This window comes from Poecilia reticulata, linkage group LG10 (assembly GCF_000633615.1).
Source record: "Poecilia reticulata strain Guanapo linkage group LG10, Guppy_female_1.0+MT, whole genome shotgun sequence".
Classification (NCBI taxonomy): domain Eukaryota; kingdom Metazoa; phylum Chordata; class Actinopteri; order Cyprinodontiformes; family Poeciliidae; genus Poecilia; species Poecilia reticulata.
In genome coordinates this window covers 7,335,986-7,358,692 of record NC_024340.1, presented here as the reverse complement: position 1 = coordinate 7,358,692, position 22,707 = coordinate 7,335,986, and the positions used below count along the sequence as shown (strand labels likewise).

General features: G+C 38.7%; 2 protein-coding genes across 3 annotated transcripts in view; both read right to left on the bottom strand.

Annotated features, from left to right (window-relative positions):
- Positions 1–6,259, bottom strand: part of fmr1 (fragile X messenger ribonucleoprotein 1) — a 24,027-nt gene extending 17,768 nt beyond the window's left edge. Inside the window, exons 1-7 of the mRNA XM_008419864.2 lie at positions 5,787–6,259; positions 2,210–2,262; positions 2,025–2,118; positions 1,828–1,899; positions 1,566–1,714; positions 1,376–1,469; positions 1,147–1,263 (exon numbers count right to left, since the gene is read on the bottom strand). Coding sequence (XP_008418086.1) covers positions 1,147–1,263; positions 1,376–1,469; positions 1,566–1,714; positions 1,828–1,899; positions 2,025–2,118; positions 2,210–2,262; positions 5,787–5,837 — 630 coding nt within the window. The 5' untranslated portion in view covers positions 5,838–6,259. The remainder of the gene's footprint in view (positions 1–1,146; positions 1,264–1,375; positions 1,470–1,565; positions 1,715–1,827; positions 1,900–2,024; positions 2,119–2,209; positions 2,263–5,786) is intronic.
- A 1,856-nt stretch (positions 6,260–8,115) lies between these two features.
- Positions 8,116–21,368, bottom strand: rab33a (RAB33A, member RAS oncogene family). 2 transcript variants are annotated; one of them, XM_017307168.1, is made up of 5 exons: positions 21,084–21,368; positions 16,903–17,464; positions 12,800–12,940; positions 12,156–12,236; positions 8,116–12,080 (listed from the first exon to the last, which is right to left on the bottom strand). In XM_017307168.1, exons 2-5 carry the CDS (start codon positions 17,305–17,307, stop codon positions 11,856–11,858), a joined length of 852 nt encoding a protein of 283 aa, XP_017162657.1. In that variant the 5' UTR covers positions 17,308–17,464; positions 21,084–21,368; the 3' UTR covers positions 8,116–11,855. The 2 variants fall into 2 exon arrangements, with proteins under 2 accessions (XP_017162657.1, XP_008418013.1); XM_008419791.2 differs by lacking the exon at positions 21,084–21,368 and having other exon boundaries at positions 16,903–19,666.
- Positions 21,369–22,707: the final 1,339 nt, after the last annotated feature.

Below are 22,707 nucleotides of genomic sequence, written 5' to 3'. Positions count from 1 at the left end.
CTGTGCATGTTTGGATGAAAACAGCTGATTTTCTGGCAGAAATTGAAGAAAGACAAAGCTCTTCCTCAACAGCTCTCAGTCTCTCTCTGGTTTTAGTTTTTTTAGTAGCCAGACTAGAGAAGCTCATTTCACACAGATATGTTGTGGAAAATGAACTCATGCTCTTTCCAACTACTGCTGAGCTTCTCTGTCTTTTCCATCACAGTCTTGCTAGATTCAGTGCTCTCACCGCTACCTGCAACACTCATGCATCACTAATTCTCTTGTTTTAATGTAAAATGCTCTGTACCTACTGCCATCTAGTGGTAAGAAAATTACATGATTACGCCGCTAGTCATTACTACAGCAGACACTCGAAGGTGGCATTATTTGCAGATAATTCATTTTCAAAAAATCTTTTAAAATCAATTACCGTTTTTTTCGGACTATAGAGCGCACCATAATAGCACCTTCAATTTTTTTTGAAAAAAACACAAAAACTGGAAGCTGCTCTCAATTTTCCATAAGGACCCAGCAGAGTGCTGCGTCCTAATAAATCTGCTGCATATATTAAGGACGCAGCACTCAGTCTCCAAAGCCGAACCATGGTTTCGTTCACACCGAGCTTAAATGCAGCGGCTCTATTTCCTTCCTGTAGTGCCAGATCGACAGCCCTCAACTTAAAAGCTGCTTGATATGAGTTTCAAAACATTTCTCCATCGTGCCTGCTGCTTAAAAATACCCCTGAACAGGTTGAAAATTAGCACGTTCTTCTTTTGATTTACAATTTTGACTTCTAATGATTCACTTCCTGCTAGAGAGCCCCCTGGTGGTTGAAAAAAAATACACAGCAAAGCCACAGAGGGCTACAATCCGCATGGTTCAAAGCTTAGAAAAAAAGTAGCAGCTTATAGTCCGAAAAATACGGTACCGTAGGTGAAATTGAATAATTTCGACGGCACACCTGACGATCACTCACGCCACACTAGTGTGCCGCGGAACAGTGGTTGAAAAACACTGCTCTAAACAAAATAATTTAGCTGAAGAAAAAACCTCTTCCAATTTCAAAGGATTGCAGACTCCTGATCTTAACAAAAGCAAACGGATGACGTGCTTGTAACCAGAGTGAAACCATCTCAAAGGGTGTGAACAGTTTTGTGAGCGTACCTCCAGCTGCCTGCTGGCCTCCTCGTTCCGCATCATGAGCGACAGTTTGGTGCGGAGGCTCCTGAAGTGCATGTCGCTCATCATGTTGGCCCGCTTTGTCGTGACCTCGTTCACCGACTGCAACAGGAGGTAAAGCCGGATTTCACTCAACAAGGCGGTGCGTCCGGACACATCCACACAATCCACAACTCAGGCAGACCACTATGAATGTTCAAATCTGCTGACGAACCAAGATGACCAGCTGCTTTTTCTCAGAGTCGTAGGTGATGCTGAACGCGCCGACAGCTTTCTTGAAGTCTTTGTGCGCCGACTCCTTGGAGCACCTGGAAATGCGACGTACCATACGAGTCGTTATGTTTTATTTTTGTTTGTGTTTATAGAACTGAAAAGGGGCGGTGTGGGTTATGAATGAGACTTGCATCTGTCGCAGGTCTTCGGGGACTTCCAGCCTGATCTTGATGAAGGTGCTTTTGGTGGCTGGCTTGTTCGGGTTGACCGGCCGTAACCGCTCCAGCGTTACGATCTCGTTCAGCGTGGCGTCGCACGCCGCGTACTCGATCACGTAAAACTGAAAACAGGAGAAGGTGAGGGTCAAGGGTTCCTAAAGGAACATTTACAACGTTTTTACCAAACTAAAATCTATTCTAACGGTTGAATAAAGATACGTGGATCCAGCCGTACCTCTCCTTTGACCATGCGAACCTTGGCCAGCCACCATCCACACGGCTCCTTGTCATTCGCTCTGGAGTACACCTGACAAACACACACAGTTCATTTCTCAATAACCTTTGCATTGATTCTCAATAGCTTGTGTTTTAACTCCATTCTTTGTGCTCAAGTTTTAGCGATTCTTGAAAAGAAAACGGAACCACTCCCACCTCAACTTCATCGCTTTCATTTATCTCTTTGCTGAAGCCTGTCGGAGGGGGGAAGCGAACGTCCTGGAACGGGATCTGACGCTCCGGCTGCCAACTGGGACACGCAAACAGTAAAAACAGACTTCATAACGTTGGCCTAAGATGAAAACACAGCCATTATTTTTGCCTTTTAATACATTACTCACTTGTTTTCAAATGCCACAGTGACGGATCCCTCGTGGACGTCCTTCACAAAAGCCTGAAAGAAGAGCAAAAAAATTAATATTTACAGTGATGCATTGCTCTGGTAAAAAAAAAAAAAAATAGGAAAACATAAAAATAAACAAGCCTCTGCCATTAATGCAACTGATTCACACAAAAGAGGATGAGGGACATCAAGAAATTATGATTTTTAATACAATATTAATTTTTTTTTGCAGATTTCTGACTTTCTGCGAAAATTCTGACTTTCACAAAATTCAGAATTTTTTTCACAAAATTTAGACTTTTCTCTAAATTAAGAATTTTTTTCATAAATTTCAGACTCGCCTCAGAATCGACTTTTTTTGCAGTTCCGACATTTTCCGCAGAATTCTTACCTTCTTTGCTAACTTCTGAGTTTTTCTTAAAATTTTGACTTTCATTCTCATTAAAGAATTCGTTTTCTTTCTTTTTTCTGTGGCTCTATTCCTCTTCCACAGATTCCGTAAGACATTTGACTCCAGTTTGACAGTATCTTTCTACAATGTGCATTCATGTGCATAAAAGATTGCAAATAGGACACATCCTGCCTGTAAGGAAACGACTAATTCAAAGATTCAGAGTGTTGCCTCAGGAGTAGCACCGGGCTTAAAGGCTTGCTGTCAGCGACGGATGAAATCAAGTAAAAACAGAAGTTTCCCATAAACCTCTGAAATAGTCAGTAAAAGCTTTCTTAAAACCTCCCTGAGTTGTAAAAGTGAACAGGATTACAGTTAAGGAGTCACACTAATCCAAGTAAAAACTAACAAATGTTCATGTGCTGGTAGTGAAGTCGGCGTTTTTCTGCTGCCATCATTAGTGTGCATTCACACTAGAGCTGCTAAGCCGCTTTAATCAAACTCTAGTTCATTTGCCTACATAGTCCAGTTCTTTAGTGGAGGTGTGAATGCATAATCGAACTCTGTTGTGGACCAACAAACTGAACTGTGGTGCAACCAAAACAAACGAACCAGTCTAGCAGTAATGGAAGACATTACCAAACACAAAAGAGAAATCAAACAACCACTAAAATCTGATGTTTCTCCATTTTTGTTTACATGTTATAAAGCAGGAAGTCGCTTTCAAGTGCCTTCTTCAGACGTTTTTGTGCCGTTTCCTTCACTGTTTCTTGGTGCAGCGCCATCGCAGGCGAGGAGGGGAACAGGCTTTTCAAAGGCTTTAGATTGTTTGACAAAGTGCAGTATGAAAGACAATCGCGTCAACTGAAAATGTAACAAATGTTGCAGTTTTGGCCACAATTGAAGAGTCAACCAGACCATCAAGTCTGAAAACAGACCAAGAACAAAATTTATGTTACGTTAACTCTCTCACACACACACACCAGACATTTAAACCACCCCTAACCGTAAAAATACGTGAGGGTCCACAGCATTACGCTTGTCAGACTTAAAAAAGTTACTGAATACAGCAGAGACTTTCCTAAATAGGCTACATAAACGAGTAGACACACACTAAACAATTGTCTAATGTTTTTAATCAAGCTCCTGTTCTAATTCAATATCCGTCACAAAAGCATTTTAAATTTACTCTATAAAGAAACTGAAATATCTGCCCAATTATTACTCCTGTTTTTCCATCACTTAGAAGATTCCTGGTTCACACAAATTGAGAGTTTTTTTTGTTTTTTTTGTTGACAACATTCTGAACATTTAGGTTTTAGTATCTGTATGTTTCCCACAGGTCACACCAAAAATACTGACGCTAGCTTCTGATTTGGGAGTGTGATAAAGAGTTATTTCACAAATATTTGGCACCTAAACCAGTTTGGGTAAACTTCACTTCATAATCCATAGTTATTTTTAGGGCAACATGCATGATGAGAAAAGTTGCTATTATTTAGCGTTAAACTGGACTTTAGGGCGACGTCTTCAGTCTGTGCTAAGGCAACCAACTAACATGGCTGCTAATTGACATGATGAACTCCTTAGACTTGTCGGATCTAGATTGGATTATTCTTCTTTAAAAACTGCTTTGTTTTCTTAGTTAACAGTTTCAAATCTGTGATTGAAATATTTTATTTGTAAAGCTAAAGTGCTAGCCAGTTTTTTTCAGTTCCAGTTTAAGAAATATAGGGACCAATTTAACCCTGATACCACAGGCCTAGAGCCCACCTGTTTATTCTGTAACGTTGATTTTTATTTTTTGACAACAGATTAAGGTTAAGGGGTCAATAATGTCAACACTTTTAGCCAATATGTAACCATTTTTATAATCGTCAGACTGGCAAGTTACACGCCGTGCAAACAAGTGCCAGAAATCAACCACACAGCATGGTAGGAAAAGGCATAGAGTTGTAAAGGAGAGAAAAAGGAAGGTATAACAAGATGTTGAACAGGTTTGTATATAAAGGATGTATATGTTTACTGGTGTTCGATGGATACAGATGATCTGCTTTTGTACGTTTTAGGACAAGAATCCCCCTTCCCAAATCGACACTTTATAGTGCGTGCGATCTGGTTGCAATGCCTAAATCAAATATAAAATGGACATTTTGTTCAGTAACATTGCTTCTGTGGAATACAGCATATGTTTGTTGATTTAAAGCAGCTAAGTTTTATGAAATTCAACACATCTTAGATCACACACTGATTGTCAGAAGTGTGGCTCTCTCAGAAGTGTGGCTCTCTTCAGTGAGATATTTCCTGACTGGCAACCTGCATCAACAACCCAGTCTAACCAGTTCATTTACAGCCAGTTTTTTTTTTTTACAATCAACTTTAATTAGTCTCTTATAAGCATCTTTTTTTATTATTATTACTACGAGTAAAAAATATTTTTTGTCAAGAGCTTAATAACTTAACAGCAAAATGTAAATAACAATAATAATAAAAAGTCATATTTAGTTAAAAAAAAAAATCTCTGACATCATCTAAATTTAAGTTATGTCTGTTTTTATCATATTACAGAAGATAGAGTGCTAACCTGATTTTCTTTAATCGTTTACTTGATTTGTACTGTCAAATAAAGCCTAGAAGCTCAAAAAATACACCAACGTCAGTCGCTTTTCATACACACTTGAAAAAACGATTAAATCCAACTCCATCGATTTCAAGACTGGGACTAATTCAGTCTGTTATTGGTATTAGCATACTCTGATTTGTTCATTCTCCAACCAAGCAGCCATTGCTACCATTTGTTGCTAATTTATTAATCGTCTTGGCTGAAACATCATTGTAAGTTCAGTTGTTTGCATCTGTAAGAAGCTCCTCTCCATCACTTAAACGGAAACAATCACGTAGCCTAAATTAACCGCTCTAGTTTCGCAGACACCCGGCCGGGATGTGGACGTTAATTAAGCTCGCATTACGGGGGGAAACACAAATAAAACGTAAAGGTTTTGTCTTCTGGTTTATTATTACACCAACCAACCGATCTAGGTGGAGGCTGGTCACAGACAAGAGGCCCACATCCACCAACAGGCATCGCAGGGCTAGCTCGGCGCTGTTATTTTGTTATCCATTGTTTATATTTGAACAAACTATGGCAACTGTAGCAAAGCGCGGTGTAATTTATGTAACTTACCTTATAAAAGGCTCCACTTGTCCCTCTCACTTCCACTACAAGCTCCTCCATGACGCAACTTATCACAGCTCGCTAGCTAGCTAACTACAGTTAGCAATGTTAGCAGCTAGCAAGCTGGCTAGCCCGCTGCTAGCCAAGGTAGAGTTTCCAACCGTGGGCTTCCCTGCTTTGTCAAATGACGCTGCCAGCTGGATGGAAGAAGAGGCTAAGGTAACCGTGCGCGACGGTGACGTTGTTCTTCGTTTTGCACCGTTCGTCAAATCTCTGTCTGCTCTTCGCGGCTTTTTAATTCGGAGCGAATAAGAAAATGAAAGGCAGATGGCTGTCCAAGTTAGCCCGTGGAGTTAGCTGGTTTATGTTAATGCTGTGTGATTAGTCGGGAGGCAGCTACTGCTGGCTGGCTGCATCTCTCCATCATGTGACGTCTACCCTTTCTTCCTCGGCTGCCATCCGAAGCTGCTCTCACTGAAACATGCCTCTTGCTGCTGCCCGCGGGTAAGAAGGAGGAATACATCCAATATAATTCCAAATGAATTAATGAAAAATATTTGTTTATATAAAATATAGCTCATTTTCTGTTGTTTACCACCAGCTTTCTCCTGATGTAATGTAGATAATATTCCAACATATATTTAATGTATTGGTGCATTTTATCAAAATTTGATACAAAATACCTCTGGTGATACTTTGTCTTTTGTGGGACATGGAACATTTTTGTATCAGACATTAGCAAGATCAATAATATGTAGATTACAGTAGAACTAATAAATTGAGCTGAACATTGGTTATACAGGGCCTGTATCACCGATGTTGATACTGATACCAATACCGATACTTTTTATTATCTAGGTTTGATATATTATCACATTTCTGGCCTTTGGGTGTTTTTTCCTTTGAGTCATTTTCTTAAAACCTAGAATTTAAGCAAAATTTATAAGTGTTTACAAAATACTTTCAGAACATGTCAACATGAGAAACAGAAAACATAGAAAAACAAAACAAATGTGTGCATTTTTTCCCTAAACAAATAAAGTGCAAAAAAATATATCATTTGAGAGCAAATCCAGACTAAATCTTTTCTGAGGTAGCATTGAGAAACTACGATATAAAAATAAAATAAAATTCAAATCTGAAATTAAAGCATCAATCTTACCAGTATTGATCCGATACATAGTATCAATATTAATATTTTCGCTCAACCAGGCCAATTGTTCTTATAACAAACCCAAACAATCACAAATATGCTCCAACCATGTTGATTTTTGATTTAAATAGCTGCATATTTTAAAGATTTGCTAAAATATTATTTTGTTACCTGAGGACATTAGAACATTATGAATCATATCAAAATCGTTTCCACCTTTAATTTGTTAAATTGAAGTGAAAGAAAAACACATGTGGCAGGAGAAAAAAAATGTGTCAACTATAAAAAAAGCTGCACTAAACTGCTTGTATTTGTGTGCACACCTTTAAATTAAAACTTTGTCTTGGCACATTTTTATTCATATTTATCATGCAGCCTTCCTGAGTTCATCCCTGGTAGTGAACAGCTTGGCTCATGTGAGACCTTGAAGTAATTTTCTGGCTTCAGACAGTGATATTTTTAACGCGTATCTGTTCTCTAGAGAAGAAAAAAAAAAAGACAAACATGATTTTGAAGGAATAGCAGAATTTAGTTTTCCTTGTCGCTATCCAATATAGCAGTGTCTAATTTAGGCTTCCTGAAAAGCAGAGTGTACTCTTTGTACCAACAAATTTTTGATATTTTGTTTGATGAGACTTATTGACATGACTCGACTGTTACCTGTGTTTTTTGACACGATTTGCACTACTCCTCAGTAGGGGTGGGCAACATGAACGATGATAAAGATGATGATAATGAGCTGCCATGAAATGCAGTATAACATTTATTACTTACTTTATAGGTAACTGTATGACTGCATGAGCGCCACAAACATAAATAGTTCTCTTTAAAAACTTTCCATTAAATGGACTTCTTCAGGATCCCACGAACCTAAAGAAATGTGATTTAAACTGCACATAATGACTGCATTTAATCATATTTACTGATGTTCTCATGAAACAAACGGTAGAGAAAATGGTAAAAAAAAAAAAAAAAGACATATCCGATAGTGCTCAATTTTTTTAAACATCATTAACTCAAATTTATTGAGACAATGATAAATCAAAATTCTTATAAGAAATTCATCACGATAAATGATAAATGTCCACCCCAACTCTTCACACTAGAGGAGCTCCAATTGGATGGATTGACCGAAAACCTGTGTTTATTTGGACTACTTGAACTCAAAGAAGGAAACCGAATCAAGCAGTTTCTTCAGCATTTTTATCTGAAGTCACGTTGTGAGATTGTGACAGTATTACAGAAGAAGATACACATAAAGAAGAGAAGATGCATATGAACTCACAAACATGAAAACCTACAAGCAGCGACATTGTCTCCTCAGGTTTACTAGTCTGAAAAAAAGATGTCTTAAAAGAAAGTAAAGCCACTGTGAAGGCTTTTGTTGAAAGAACAACAGTAAACTGCTATTTTACAGCACTTACAGAATAATATTACAAATCTCTGTCAGAAACCAACATTTTGGGTGACACTGAGCAATGGCTACTTTTTTTCAGTCCACACAAGCTATACAAAAGACAACAATAGCTACCAATCAGCTCCCATGTGAATGTTTTTTAATATTTCTGTTGGGATACATGGTGTGAAATGATTTGGACATCTGTGACAAAGTAGTCAAACCAGGTTTCCTTAGATACAAAAGAAAAAACATTCGGATTTGAATCCAGGGAAACATTTTGATGAAGGAACACTGAAATGTCCAATGAGCTCCATCTTACAATTAACATGCCTTGCTTCTTCTTCTTCTTTATTATTATTATTATTATTATTATTATTATTATTATTATTATTATTATTATTATTATTATTTATATATTTTTAAAGAATAATGGAAAAAAGTTATATAAAAAAGTGCACTTCCCTCTACCCTATGGTACTCAAACAGTCCGTTTAGCTTAATAACAGTGTCTTGTTGCCGTTCACATGTAATTCTGCAATGTTAATATGATATGATTTACTCTTACATATAACTTTAGTATATATGTTAGACTACATTTTTCAAAACATCTTGACATCCATCCACTTAAGAGCAAACATGACACATAAATAAAAAAACAAACAACATAAATCAACTGCACTAACTTGTAAAACTATCAAGAAAAGCGATAAAGAAAGGCAAGTATGCTAATTATGTTACACACTTATAAAGAACTTGGTGAAATGCATTACAAAGGCTGATCTAAAATCTAAAAAGTGTGGAGTACATTCTCCCAAATCTTCCGGCCAGCCTCCTCACCTCAAAAATATTATTTTACATGATCCAGTCTTCCTACGGTTCTTTCCCACTGAGGCTCGGCTCCGGGTTGTAACACTGAACGCGTTGAAGCTGTGTCTGGTATCATACACCAATCTAATGCGACTCCCTTAGAAGGTTTCTTGAAGCATGAACTTAAAGAATGGAAACATTTTAAAACATGGACAGAGCATTTGATCTCTGCATTTGCACAGTGTTTGGTGGGTTCCAGGTAAAGACTCAAATCCACATCCAATATGGCTACACGCACCATCACAGCAGCCTCTCCTATTCCCTGGGAAACTGTTTAATATTGGCTCCGTGTGCTACTATGAAAGGGTTTTTTGGATTTCAGTGGCAATAAAGATGGTCTTCGGTAATGTTTGGTGGAGGACAGACATCTTGTTATGGTGGAGGAGTGACATGGCTTACTGCTATCGTGACCAGGTGTGGACGCGGCGTGCTATGGAGACGGGGTTGGCCAGCAAAGGATTCGGCTCCTCATAACTTAGAGCTAATCATTTTCTGGTACAGCCATGATGCAAATCTCCTGTTCCACCAAGCTGCCTCCTTGATTTGAGATCTTTCTGACCACTGGAGGACAGGGAACCCACCCTCATGTAAAGAAAACCAGTAGTAGCCAATCAGAAGATACTTAGGTTTGGTGAATAATTAATGGGCAATTGCTACAAAGGACCCTTGTGTGTTCAAAGAAAATACCCCCACACTATAACACCTCCACTACCAATGGCCTGTTAATAAGCAAGAGGAGATATGCGTCATTGTTGTTTCCAGGAAATTTCTACTCTAGTATCTGAGTTTGAAATTGAGACTCATTGGGCCGGGTGAGGAAGTTCTAATCTGTTATTGTGACCCTTTAGATCATTCTTAGGTTCCTGCGTTTAGCTGACAGAAAAAATGTCATTCCTGATGACGGCACTGATCAGTTGATTAAATTCCTAAAATGCTCGCTGATCTACATCTGGATGTATTGTTAGTGCTTGGTGAAAAGTAGGCCACAGTGATACAATACAAAGAGCCATACATTTCATTGTCAGAGTGTTTGATGCTCTGTTACACTAAGGGCTTTGAAGCTGAGTTATGTACATCGTGTTCCTCTGCCTGCAGTCCAGTAAGAAGCTTTCTAAGTGTAAAACAAACTGTCTTTCTGTGCCCAGTAAATAATCAATATGGTTTAGTGGATATCTTCATGCAGTCTGTTCCTCCTGGATAGATTCATTTACACTGGGCTTAACTTGTGCTATGAGGGCAGTCACAGTTTTTGTTGCAGTTCTTTCCAACCCTGACGGCGGGGATGCTGATGGGAGACAATGCGTTTTCTAGGGAAGCCTTGTGACGGTATCCACATCGGTTTTTACATTATGATTACACTTTGATCTAAACCAGGGGTGAAGAACTGTAGTCTGGCAACTTTTAGATGCGTCTCTGGTCCAATATAGCATCCTTATATCGGTCAGCTTCTAAATCTTGACTGTTGCCCTGATTAACATTCTCCTGGTGTGTCGATATTCAATGACAAACTGTATTTTTTAGCAACATGGTTTCTCAATACAATTGATTGCACTTTACTATATTTAGCACTATCAATGTAAAGGAGATCAAGTGCATATGCAAGACAGGCTTTTTTACAAGCAAATGTTTTTGAAAGCCATGTATCATTTTCCTTCTGCTTCACAATTGCGCACCGCTTTGTGTTGGGTTATCACGTGAAATCTCAGAAAAGCATGTCTGTGGTCGTAGCATGGTAAAGTGAGTAAATGTTGAAAGAGGATGAATACTGTTGTGAGGCCACAGACGGCCACAAAAGAGAACGGAAGAGAGCCGACTTGATCCGCCAAAGTCCTTTAAGACTGAGATCAGATCTTTCTGCATTTGCACACAAAGGGAGAGCCGGCCAGGCCTTTTACTCAGAGGTAAAAACATGGAGGGGATATATTTACATCGGGAATAGAGGAGAAAGAGGACGCTTACTTTCCCTCTGCGTGAGAGAGCGCTATGGGTAAGAGGAGCTCTGAAATCAATATGTGGCAGGGCAACCCATTAAGGGTCTGTTTTCGAAAACCTTGTCAAGGTGCTTCCAGTTAAGCTCACCTTGAGTATTTTCCTCCGTTTTATTTATATTTGCTACGTCTTAGATGTTACTTGTGAGCAAGATCAAGTCCTCCAACAAACAAGCCACTGAAACAGGATGTCTGGTAGTTTAGCCATCGCCTCCTGCGCTACCTCTGCTCCTCTAAATGGTTTGTGAAGGTTATGAGTCAGGCAGCGTTTTAGTTGTTAAGGCAGTAGAAAAAAGTCTAGCAAGTCCTGTTTCCAATTGGAATAAGAGCTAACTTATGGTCAACGATAAGAACGAGACAATACAGCATTATTAGGAAAGTCAGTGGAAGAGTTTTCACACTATTGTAGTCTAAAAGGCAGCATTGTTATTATATGCCACTCCCCAATTCATCGCTTCTGTTCCAGAACAAGAACTCTGTTGAAATTTCAGTCCTAACATGTCTTTCTGTCGTCCGCTGAATGCACATCACTACTAGCGTCAGCATAAACCTTCCCTGTCATCTCAAACCAGAAAAGTTCCCCTTCAGACTCCCATATCCCATTCCTCCTTCTTTATATAAGTTACTCCTCTCATCTCCTCCCTAGAAATGCCTCCCTATTCTCTTCTTCCTCAACATGGACAGTTAGTCTTTGTTTCCGTCCCCTGTGTGAGTCTCACTCTCCCGTCTTCCCGCTCCACGTCCCTGTAGAGCAGGGACTTCTGGGCCTTCAGACGGCAGGCCAGCGACATGAAGATGGAGTCGACGTTCTGACTCTCCTTTGGATCCTTCGCCGACGTCTCGAACAGCAGCATGTTGTGGGAATCCGCGAACTTCAATGCCATGTTAGAGGGAACCTGTGGAAAACGGCAATGTTGGCGCTGACGTGTGAATAAAAACAAATGAATCAACAGTTCCTTGAGTTCACCAACCTGGATTTGATCCACAAGGTCGCATTTATTTCCCACCAGAACTCGAGGCACTGACGCCGACACCCGATGGCCATTGCACTCCTGCAACAAATTGAGACACAAGAATCAGATTTGGATTCAGCTGTATCGGCCAGGTTTGTGCGCACGTGTTAGCAAATCAGTGAAACTGAAAAACTCACACTGACTCACTATGTTCTTTTTGCTTATATGATGGCATATCAGAGTTATTGTAGACCAAAGAAAAGGGGTACGGTAAATTTCCGTCAGAAAATTCAGAAATTTTAAGATCAAACTCAGAAATTTTGTAGAAAAAAACAAGGACATTTCTGAGTTTGGAAAGTCAAATATTTGCTAGAAAAACAGAAATGTTGAGATTAATCTCAACTTGGAAAGTTTTTCAAGAAAATGTTGAAATGTACTCCTCTTGTTTTTTTATATACACAATGGCCCTGAATGCTGTCATAGGTTTGCATCTAAGTTTACTCAACAGTCACTATTAGGGAAATGATGGCTAAAATAGTGAGAAAAAAAATCGGCCATATCTTACATTTTACAATAACCATAAACCTCGAATAAAAAACATTTGCAGACCCTAATACAAAAGACTAATAGGAAATTTGTTGTTCTTTCCAGCTTCTGCTAACCTCTATCCATGTCTGTAGGTTGCGGAAGGAAGCCATTTTGGTTACATCATAAACAAACACCACTGCGTGGACGTTGCGGTAATAGTGTTCCACCATGGATTTGCGAAAGCGCTCCTGACCTGCCGTGTCCCACACCTGCACCTGTAGAGACAGACAGACAGACAGACAGACAGACAGAGTATATTTTCTTCATTAATGAAGGTGACCTTTCTTTTCTCAGTCTACAGTTTGATAGATGAGGTTGTATCAGAACCAAACAAGAACTACAAAATCCACACTTGCAGGTTTTATTGCAACCTTTTAACGATTCACCAAACAATACCAAAAAGAAAGTTATAATGTTATGAGGATAATTACTGGAAATAATAGGAGAATAAAGTCATAACATGACGACTTTATCTGGTAATACTTTATTGTCTGAATATTATGATTTTATTATTAAAATAATATGACTTTATTCTCATATTTTTACAAATTTATTCTCATGTTTTGTTTTTCGACTTTATTTTTGGCTTTTTTTTTCCCGTAGTACGGCCCTAATACTCTGTCGTACTTTGCTTATTAAACAATTGGAAGCTAAATTAGAAATGTTTTCTGGAAAAATATTAAGATGAACTTGTAATTCAGTACCTACTTGTTTCAATATCTTGAAACAATCTAAATCAAAGTTTTTCACGCCCCTGTGGAGGAATTTTGAGCCTCAATTATTTCTCATGTTGCTTCATTTCATTAAGGTTTGCAGACATCTGTTTCTGCATAGGTCCTGTCACACCATTTCAGTCTGTGTTTGAGACCATTGTTCTGTTGATGACCCAGTTTGTGTCACGTTTTAGCTTCGTGATGGCAGAAGGCTTTAGCATACGGAGTAGTCGATCATCTACTCAGTTCTCCACCACCGTGCTTTGCTGTCGGTATGAGATGTGCATTTCGGCCAGACATCTTCACTTTGGTCCCGTGTGCCCAAAGAACATTGCTCTACAAGCCTTGCAACTCAGTCGGATGCAACATTTCAAACACTACTCCCCTCCAAAATGTAAGCAAGAGGTTTTGAAATCAGAATTTATTTTCCAATAGGTTATCTAAGTAGACATCTCCTCTGACTTCTGTGTGCCCTCAGTGCCAAGTCACTCCAAAGGGAGAAGACAGATGGAGGACGATGACAACCCGGCACATGGAACCAAGATGTTCATAGATCTATTGGAAGCAATAATCGCTTCCCTGAGGCCTGTACAAGTATCTCCTCGTTTCCATTGCATGCCGCGGACCAGAAAACAACCAAAAAATTTCTGCTTTTGCAGAGGAAGTCACAATAACTGATGATCAACCAGTAATCAGGTGAATCTTATTAGCAGCACATGCGTAAAACGTTTGGTCTTGAGGAAGCAGCAAGGCTGTATTTCATTTTGGCTTCATCTGATAACAAGAGAAGAATCTGTTCCATGTGTTTGCACAACTGAAATTAGGTTTAACTAAGAAAAAAGAAACGGAACTTGGCAAAGTCCAGCTTCTTTTCGTTCTGTCCTTCAAAGGACAAGCAGCTTATGAACCGCTAATAATCAACATTACAACTCCAGGCTTTGTACCAAGATGTTCTCACAGCTTTAGGAGAGCGCCGATTCTCTAGATTGATGGAATTATCTGCGTGATCATTAATGCAAATGACAGTCAGTATTTAGCATGGATTTGATAACGTCTGACTGGTCTGCTGCCGAGTCGGTGCTTGGTTGCTGCGGTGACACCGGGACGCAACGGCAGAATGAGAGGGGGAGGACGAGTTGGTAAAACAAAAACATGATTCTTCACACTGAATAACTAGTGCCGCAAATATACATGCAAAGATTAATGTTCCATTTATCGCGAGGCGGTTTGATTGCATGGGATTGATCCTGACACACACACAGCCTTAAAGTGGAAGATGTTTGTACAGGAGGTTCAGTGGTTTAGACACGCAGGCCTCAGGGGTAATGTGGACAGCATTTTGTGTGTGTTTTTGACTCAGCATTGTGTGTGTGTATGTGTGTGTGTGCGTGTGTGTGTGTGTGTGCGCAGGGGGGATCTAAGCTTGCAGGCATTTTGTTCCTTATAGACACAGATCAAACACTAGAATGAGGCTGGGTACTCATAATCACAAACTTCAATGTAAATTCTAGAGATCTTGGGTGACAGATCAACTTATATTAGTGCATAGCTGTGATAAAAATGTGTTTTTGTTTTGTTACTTTTTTCCCCCAAAGAACAATCTAAAAAGTGAGCATTTGTAATTAGCCCCTCTGACTTGTACAGTTACACTCTGGCCATTTCAATTACTTTGCAGTGTTCAAGTCCCGCCATTTATTCTCAGTTAAGTTTGGACATGGAACATTTTAACACATATGGTTTGATCTAAGCCAGGGGTGTCCAAACATTTTGTTACATGGGCCAAAACAAAAATTATTAATAAAACTAAAATCACTAAAAATGTTGTGATTTTCTTTTTTACCTACTCAACAATAAACTTAGCATGAACTACTTTAATTAAACAAATAATCAGATTTTTTTTTGTAGGAACGGCGTTGTCAAATGTTTTTCTTTCTATATATATTTTTTTGTCCTTATTAAATGAAAAGCCACCAGACTTCTTAATATGTTGGGCTCAATTGAAGAAAACTGCAAAATATTTTGTCTGTTCTCAGCAACAAAAACGGGATCAGGTCAGCCTTCATTTGAAAAAACAAAAAAAAACTTGCTGTATGTAGCTAAGGTTTAATGCAGCAATTAGCAGATTTAGCTGCACCAAGAACTTTAGAGAACAAGTCAAAGAGCAGATGTGGTCCTGGTTACCGTGACAACAGAAGGAAAGCAGAAAACTTGAAAAAAAAAAAAATTCTGTGATTTTTGTCTCGTTATGATTTAACGAGACAAAAGGTGGAAAAATGTGAGGATGCTACAATTACTAATTTATTAAAATCTCCTTTCCTGTTTTTGTCTCAGTATAAGAATATTCTACAAGTCTAAATTAACCATATAACACCTATATTGTCTTGCTTTGTTTTCAACAACAAATCTTTCAAGTTACTGTGAATTTCTGCGTCCATTTCTTAAATATAAAATACATTGTACAGTGGCGCAAAAAGTGGATATGCACTACATGCGACGCATTGGGGCGCTACGCTAGGGGGCGCCAAATCAAGGACAGAAAAATTATTCTGTATTGAGGCGCGATTTATTTATTTTAATCGTGTTCCTGCGAGGCGTTTTTGCGGCCATTGTAGATGGAGAAAAAGGAGGAGTAACATTTAAAATAAATAAATAAATAAAATGAAAATAAAATTTGAAATTTTGAGAATAATCTCAGAAATGTTCTAGAAAATACTTTTTAATTTCGGAGTTTAAAAAAAATCTTTGACTTTTGAAAGTCAGATATTTAAAAAAAAAAAAAAAAAGTTCCTTCTTCTTTATATAATTTCCCCAAAAAATTATGACATTAGTCTCAGAATTTCTGTTTGTTCTAGCCTCTTGCAAATTTGCGACTTTTCCTGCTTAGAAATGACCTTGTTTTTATTTTTATTTTTTTAAATAGTCTAAGATTAATCTCAAAATTTCAGATTGTCTTTTTTTATTTTCCCTTTTTTTCCCTACCTAATAGGCCGTCGTGCTGTTGTCGATTGATGACAATAGAGAGGAAAAAAAAAAAAAAAAGCAATCGGTGGCAGAAAAACAAACAAAAAAAAGGAACGAGGGACAAGAATAAAAATGTTACAGGGATGACAAAAGCTTTTCTAAGTGGTTGATAAACAGTAGGTAAGTTAATTCAGTCTATCCAGAGGTAAAAATTCCGGTTAACTCAAGTTACTTGTAAAATGACAGGCCACTGTTGTTTTGCAATGTGAGCCGTAGTTACTGGTGCGAAGGATGCTATAATACATACCTCAGAAAGTACATATCAGCACCCCTGCCCATAGATAATCAATAAAGCTGAGGAGGAGAACTGTGCTTTCACAGCCTGGGGGATTAATAAGAGAGCAGGCCCGAGTCATCCTCCGAGCTGAAGCCCGGGGAGGGGGAGGGGCGGAGGGCGAAACACCGCTCCTCTCGTCCACATCCAGCTCCGCCGCTGCCTTTACCTTGATGGTCTCCCCTTCGATCTCCACCGCCTTCTCCCTGAAGTCCACGCCGATCGTGGCCTCGGTCTTATCGGGGAAGCTGCCCCCCGTGAAGCGGAAGGTGAGGCACGTCTTCCCCACGTTGGAGTCCCCGATGACGATGATCTTAAAGATCCGCGTCTGGATGCTCGTATCCAGGGAGGAGGTGCTCAGGTCCACGGAGGAGGTGAGGCTCGGGGCGGCGTCGCTGCTGCTGCTGGCTCGACTCCGGCCGGATCTGTAGAAATCCATGGAGGATGTCAGGATGGTGACATTGTCGTCCGCTCGGTTTCTTCTGGATGCTCCTCTGCCAGCGGCCCCTCCTCCTCCGATGCCGCCGCCGCCGCCCGGAGCTCGGGTCTCCTCCTCCGGGGAATCCTTGGTCATTATTGCCGGAGGAGGCGATGCGCAAGTCGGGGTGCGTGAATGGAGAGAAGTGGGGGGTTGGACGGATTGAGAGGAGAGTGAAGGGAGGAGAAAAGGGAGGAGGAGACCAGAGATGCAACAATGACCACGATGCTGTCTTCCAGCAAGTGACGGAAGCCTTAAAGGGAGAAGAATCATTATCAATTTAACAAAACAATCACTGATTTAAGCCTGAATCTCAACAGCATAAATGCATTTGTTGTTTTTTTTAAAGTAATTTATCAGAATTATTATTTTTTTCCATTCTGGACTTCATCTTGAAAAGATAAGAATTGGTTGTAGATGTTTGTGCTTCATGGTTCATCTTTTCTAATCTGGGCGGATCTATCAAAAATATCCCAAATATCAACACTAAGTTGGTGTCAATGTCACATTATTACTATAGTAATAGCGTGATAAGATCGAAACTTTTATTTTCAGATTACCTCTTGACAATTTTGTTTTGTTTCTATATTGTAGTTTAGAAATTCTATCTCAGAACAGATTTCGGTTTGGATTTTCTCTCAAATGATCATTTTCTGCGCTCTTAGAAAAAAAATGCATACAAATGTGTTTTGCTTTTCACTTGCTGTGTTTTGCTTTTTTTACTGGTTTCTACTGCTTGTCATGTTAATATTTTATCAAAATATTTCATAAAAGTGTCTTGTAGACACATTTAAACTTTGTCTAAATTTTGTCACAGGTTTGAACAAAAATAAATAAAAGGATAACAACAAATACCCATGAATGTCAGACGTTTGATGATATATCAAACTTAAATGAAAAGTATCAGTATTGGTATCAGTATTGGCGATACAGACCCTGTATTTACTCGGTATTGAATCAATACCAAAAAATTCATTATCACAGATGATTATTTCTCAATTATCAAAGAAAAAAAAATTATTTTTCTGATTAAACAGAACTGAACCTTTCCTATCCTCACTTTTATTGTGTGCATGATAAATATTTTCAACTTTTTTATTTCCAGAAAAATAACCAGCACATGTTTATAAATCACATGAACATGAATCAAGAAACTTCTAAATAGAAAGTTTATTTTTCTTCTTTTAGGTACAACATCATGGCGAATTCTGTGTGAATTTTCTCACACAGCCTCGCCACATGATCTGATCAGCCAGTTCACATTGTCACATTCCACAAAATAACCCAGTTGTTAAAAATGCTGAGGATTGTGACAAACCTGGATTCCAGTCATCTTAACATAATGTGAAGATGCCATATCAATAGTGCAGTCACATTAAAATGTAAACTCTATTGTACAACTACATTATGAGAGCTACAGGCTTTATTCTGAGTGAGAACAAAATAAAGTGAACTTTATTGTCTCACAGTCAGAACATGTAATAACAGAATTTTACTTATTTCTAAGTCCAAAAGGTGAGCTCATTTGCAGGTTAACAAGCAGTGGTTTATTCTGTAAAAAAAAAGACTTTTTTCTTGTTTTTACCTTGAGTTGTCTATTTTTCTAATGACACAAAACTGTATCACATATGATCACATAATATTTTCTTGATCTAATAAATCTGTTTTGTCAAACAATACATTTTCCCTCTCTTCAAAGTGACATACATGATGAAAACGAGGCTCTTCCAGCTTCCTGTCCAGATATCCCCAACATGCTAGTAGAGAGAGCAGCTGAAACACCAGCAGTTCAAACGTAGGACGTTTTTTAAAAGCCCTTCTATTCTCTATGGAGCGAGAACAGATTTATTTATTTAAATTAAATTTGACTTTGTCTCCATTAACGCTTAACTGATAAACAAGCCTCCAGTCACTAGGTGGCAGCACTGTTCAAATTAAGCAACAGACTGCCTGTTCAAAAAAGCCAGATACTTGCTGGTGTAAGCAGAGCTGACAGTGAGTGACAGAGGAGGAGACAAGCGCGAAGGTTTTAAAACATATCTACCTCCACAGAGGAGAGATGGAGAAGTTTGTGACAGTGAAAAGAAAAACGGCAGAGGAGGTTAGTAAAGAAAGTACGACGGAGTATTGGGTCAGAATATTTATTTTTAATACAAGAAGAAATACAAGAATTATGCTACTGGCAGAATAAAGACACAATTCTGACTAAAAATGTCATCTGAATGAGAAAAACGCTTAGATAAAGTTATCAAGATCTGATGAGCAGCAGAACACGTCCGTGGTTCTTTCTTTGAAATGTTGAATAGTTTAAACAATCATTTCAAAGTCCTGGGCAGATAATAATTTAATTCTGATGTGTTCAAAGGTTAAATATTTCCTTTTTGTAAAACTGATGCCAAGTTGCTTGCTCTTCTCGAACAACTTCAATTACAAACAAAAAAACTTTACTGAAGTTGACTAAAGGGCGGCGCCACATATTTTTTCACCACCTTCAGCATCTTTCATCTACACTAAAAACTACAGCACATGGGCTCTTTAAACCCAGACTAGATTAATTTATAATAGACTAGATAATACTGGAATGTACCTCACAAAGCTTTATAGCAATAAAGTATTATGGCCATCTCAGGAAAGGCTTACATTATTCAATGATGCCACACAAACGGATTAGTACATTATTGCGAGAAAACGCAAAAAAATAAATAAATAAATCCTCCATGTCCCATAAAGTTTTCATGTGGTCCAGATGCAAAATAATAATAATAAGTGCTGAAATCAACCTTTATTGAAGTGTCTCAAATCATATAAAGGTTTCACAAATCACGAACTTGGTTTTAAATATTCTGCTATTAGTTGAAATTAAGCAGATATAAGCAGAAACTTTCCATAAGAAGGAAAGAAATAAAAAATACATCCAAACTATTTGGACTATTTCTGAGTTATTATCACAGGGTAATAAAGTCATCTGACAGTTTTGATTGTGTCTCTTTTGTGTTGGTCTGAATGGTTTAAAGGGATGTTTTCATGTGCAGTTTCATCTCAAACTTACACAGACATAAACATGCAGTGAATAAATTGATTTACAATCGGCTTTTTGCACCAAAGAGTTCAGAATAAACACTGAGGCTCTTTAAATATGTATACATTTGAAATTTGAAATTGACATTTGTGACTGTATGCAAAATAGACCAGCAAATATTGCAGTACGTTTATTGCCAGGGAATGCAAAAGAAACATTTTCCCCATGTCCCTTGGAGGACTAATTCCTCCTACTTTAAAATGTGCATTATTTTGCTGTTATTTCAGCTTCTAACTTTCTGTTTTCTTTATTTTTTTTTTTACCTTAAGGGTAGCAAGATTTGTTTTTACGTTTTTGTTTTGTTTTTCTCTTATACCTGATTGGGGGGTGTCAACTGGGATAATGCTTCCAACAACTTAATGTTCTCTTTCTTCTGGTATTAACTTTTTGCTATTTTTAATACAGAAAGCTTCTGTGGGAAGTTTCTTTCAGGTTAGAGGAAGTGTTTGTTCTCCATCATCACTACATGCTTGCTTGCTATATGGCTTTGCTGCAAAGTTAAAGACAAATGCAAAGTGGTTATAAACTGAACTTGGAAATTGTTTTGAGACATAATATAATTTCACTTGCTGATCAATTTCCCAAAATAAAAGGGCTTTCCACTAATATTCTAATCTATCTAATAGACCTTTAATACTGCTGGAATGTAGTGTGCTATTTTGCTAGATAAATGTGTCACCAATTTTATGGAGACATCAACACTGTCTTCAAAAGAGAGCCATTATCTTTTTTCTGAAAACCACAGCCAGACTGTTCTTGCGTTTAGCAAAAGACAAAAAACAGTTTCACTTACCTTTTTCATTTGTACCTCACAATGCAGCGGCAGTGTTTGAGATGCTCAGCTGTCATTTGAACTCAACCCTGCAGTAGCATCACCTACGAGACGCACGCCCACCCACCTCTGTTGACACGGCACAGCTGTCTGCCGACAGCAGACTGAAATGTGGACGGAATGACAAAACACTTGTCCCCATTTCTTCCTTTCACAAGCACAAACACAGGCGTGCCGCTCGATCTCTTCCTCTCAGAGACACCCACATAATCTCTTTCTCATACAGACACACAGCGAGCACACACTGGCAACGTTAAACAATCCCAAGGCTTCTGTCTCACAAAGCTCCCCTTCATCCTCGTTAAAAGGCCCGTTTGTCTCGGAAAGATGCTCAGTGGGACATTCACGTCCTGAAGAACACAAACCAGCAGCGAAAGACAGAAATGATTTGCATAATATGTAGATATTTTGATGCATAAATCACACGCGCTCTCCGATGTTCTGTTTTCAAATCTCTCGGCGCTGATGTGAAAGTTTATTTGTATCCTTACAGATTTCTGTCTGGTTTATTGTTTTTGTCACACTTACATCAAATCTTTAATTTTGAAAAAAAAAAATTCCAGATTGCAAACACAGACCAGAGTTTATTTTTCTCAGACAGTTTGCTTTGTTTAGGCTCATCATTTCTGGACTGCCTGCAACATGCTGGAGAGCTTCCTGTGCAACCGGCCCAGATGAGCAGCTGCTGTAATTGCATGAAGGCAGTTGTTCTGCTTTCAGGGTTTTCCCCCCAAACCTGCTAAGCTCGATAGCTAAGGCAGTCAACCGGTGGCCCATCGTGTTTTTGTGTTAAAAAATKTTAAAAGTTACAAAACTTCAGAGCTGCAGGCATCACAGTTTGTGCGAGGTCCAGTTCAATGTACCAACTATAAACCAGGATTAATCTGTCTTTACTATCACTGTTACTGGTGTATAAAAGTCCTATTTAAACTAAAGAAATGATGCTTAGCCTGGTAGGTGGGCAAGTAAGGCCTGGTGGCCCTCCAGGCTTATAATACGCTGGGGGAAACCCTGGTTTTTAAAAGTGAGTTGTTAAAGTGAACCAAACTAAATGATGTTGAGAAATGTTTGGGCTTTCCTCGCCCAACTGAACAGAGACCTTCCAAGAGTGTTAAAACACCCTGAGAGGCGCCCTTGTGACCTTTTTCTGACCGATTAATGGAAGTAACTTTCTCAACTAATCTTACATCAGAGCATGAGGTGTTGCTTTTTGAGTTTTTCATAGAATATTCACAAAGCCTTGCTAACTTCAGAAAGTGAGTACTGAGGCAATCGATAAAAACATCAACACCTGTTGACTCATAAATGATGCAAACATATTTTCATGTTGTCACAATGTGCCTGTAATGCCAGAAATGTGAGAGAATAGACATGATAATTATACTTACAGTACATTATGCGATGTACATGTTTCACGATCTGAGAGCAATAGATCTTCATATGGAAAATACCCCCAAATTTCACTTATCCCCATGCAGTTGTTTGCTACGGATCCAAGTACAGTGAAGCCTTGGTAGTGGGGAGTTAGAGACCACAGCCACCCAAAATTAGCCGAAGTCTATTCTCTAAAAATACTTATAACTGC

Excerpts from the sequence above, each read along its gene's own strand:
- rab33a (XM_008419791.2), bottom strand. The coding sequence starts at position 17,484 with ATGATTCTTCTCCCTTTAAGGCTTCCGTCACTTGCTGGAAGACAGCAT. Across the intron at positions 12,941-16,902 it reads TCGAAGGGGAGACCATCAAG|GTGCAGGTGTGGGACACGGC; the intron begins GTAAAGGCAGCG and ends CTGTCTCTACAG. Across the intron at positions 12,081-12,155 it reads ACCTTGTGGATCAAATCCAG|GTTCCCTCTAACATGGCATT; the intron begins GTTGGTGAACTC and ends CGTTTTCCACAG.